The 1,828-nt window shown below is 55.0% G+C and overlaps 1 protein-coding gene across 1 annotated transcript in view; it reads right to left on the bottom strand.

Annotated features, from left to right (window-relative positions):
- The window catches only part of VOPP1 (vesicular, overexpressed in cancer, prosurvival protein 1), a 47,081-nt gene extending 45,253 nt beyond the window's left edge, over positions 1 to 1,828 (bottom strand). The window contains exon 1 of the mRNA XM_014530324.1: positions 1,425 to 1,828. Coding sequence (XP_014385810.1) covers positions 1,425 to 1,805 — 381 coding nt within the window. The 5' untranslated portion in view covers positions 1,806 to 1,828. The remainder of the gene's footprint in view (positions 1 to 1,424) is intronic.

Raw genomic sequence — 1,828 nt, 5'->3', positions numbered from 1 at the left:
CCCTGCGTGGGGGTCACAGCACACAGCGCGCGCTGTGTCCAATCCGACTCCGAGCGCTCCTCCCCGCACGTCCCACAGGTCCATGTTCCGTCCAAGCCCACGGCTAAATGCACCAGAAAGAGGACAGAAGGTCGACTCCTTTCTCCAAAGAAACGCTGAGGGGGGAGGGGCCCCTGGGCAGAGGAAGGGAGGCCGGTTCCCCTTTTACACCGTAGGGGGGCAAACGGAACCCCACGGAAGGGGAAATGAGAGCTGAACAAATACGAAATGGATGTTGAGTTGAACAAAGATGGGGAGAGGGAGGGACAGTGTGGGGACCAGGGACAGGGGAGGAGGGGGAGGCGTGGGACCCGTCACAGTCAGGGCTGTGCCTCTGCGGGCTTTGGCAGGCACCCAGGGGGAGGCGTCCACTGAAGGACAAATGACTCGGACAAACACAAGCGCCTTCTGGATTCAGAAGCAGCAGCGAGAGAAGGGATACAGTTGGCTGATTTGAGAAGCTCTGCACAAAACGCCTGCCTCCCGGGAGGATGGACTCGCCTTCAGAGGCTAGAATGAGGGCCAATATGTTCCCATTCCCATCTTCCATATCTGTCCCTATCAGATGCAAATGGCACATAGTAGGGCTAGGAGCCACTGTTGACAGACATTTATTTACTATTGGACAAACCTCCACACTCACACAGGATCTTTTTTTGTTGTTTTTAATCCTCAGTCAAGGATTTTTTTTCCATTGATTTTTAGAGAGAGTGAAAGGGAGGGAGGCGGGAGGGTGAGAGAGAGAAACATCGATGTGAGAGAGACACATCGATTGGTTGCCTCCCATGTGGCCTGACCGGGGCCAGGGATCGAACCTGCAACCGAGGTCCATGCCCTTGACTGGGAATAGAACCCATGACCCCTTGGTCTTCGGGCTGATGCTCTAACCCAGTGGTTCTCAACCTTCCTAATGCCACGACCCTTTAATACAGTTCCTCATGTTGTGGTGACCCCCAATTTCATTGTTACAAATGGAACATAATTAAAGCATAGTGATTAATCACAAAATCAATATGTAATTATATATGTGTTTTCCGATGGTCTTAGGCGACCCCTGTGAAAGGGTCGTTCGACCCCCAAAGGGGTCGCGACCCACAGGTTGAGAACCACTGCTCTAACCACTGAGCGAAACTGGCCAGGGCTCAGGCAGGATCTCTAAGAGCACGGATCTCCCCGGTGTTGTAAGTGAACTCGGGGAAGCCACGTGCCTGACAAACAAGAAAACGCTGGAGTCCGCCAGAAACACAGGTCTGTCTGCTCCAAAGCTGCCTGTTTTCCCACCACATTCCATCACCTCCAAAAACTCGGGGAGACCCAGGTCGAGCACCCACCTCCCTCCTAAGGCAGAGCCGGGCCTACTGTCCCTGAATAAGGCCTTCACTTACAGGAGAGGCGGCGGCCGGGAGCCGGTTCTCCCCAGAGGCCTCGGCCTGAGCTGGTGCTAACCCAGGCAGCGACGGGGCGCCATGGCGACAAGACAGGCTCCGGAGACGCAGTCGGAGCTCACCTGCTCTGGGAAAGGCAGGCTCGGGTCCAGCCCGGCCCCGTGGCAAAGCCAGGGCGGGGCTTTCCGTCTGGGTTTCCACGTTGTCGCTCCGTGAGAATGACAAAGGCTTGACAACATAATTATAACTGTCACTCTCCCTAAAATAAATTAAGCTTGGAAGCACTCCGGGAGTTAACGAGACACGCGAGCTGATGGTGTCTCGTGAACTCCCTCCCGACGTCTGTGTTGCACGCCGGAGGCTGTGAGAAACGAGGTACATCTGGTATACCAGCTATTTGTGTC

This window comes from Myotis brandtii, unplaced genomic scaffold, assembly GCF_000412655.1.
Source record: "Myotis brandtii unplaced genomic scaffold, ASM41265v1 scaffold1173, whole genome shotgun sequence".
Taxonomy (NCBI): Eukaryota; Metazoa; Chordata; class Mammalia; order Chiroptera; family Vespertilionidae; genus Myotis; species Myotis brandtii.
The sequence above is the reverse complement of the archived record's forward strand: the minus strand, read 5'-3'. Positions and strand labels throughout refer to the sequence as shown.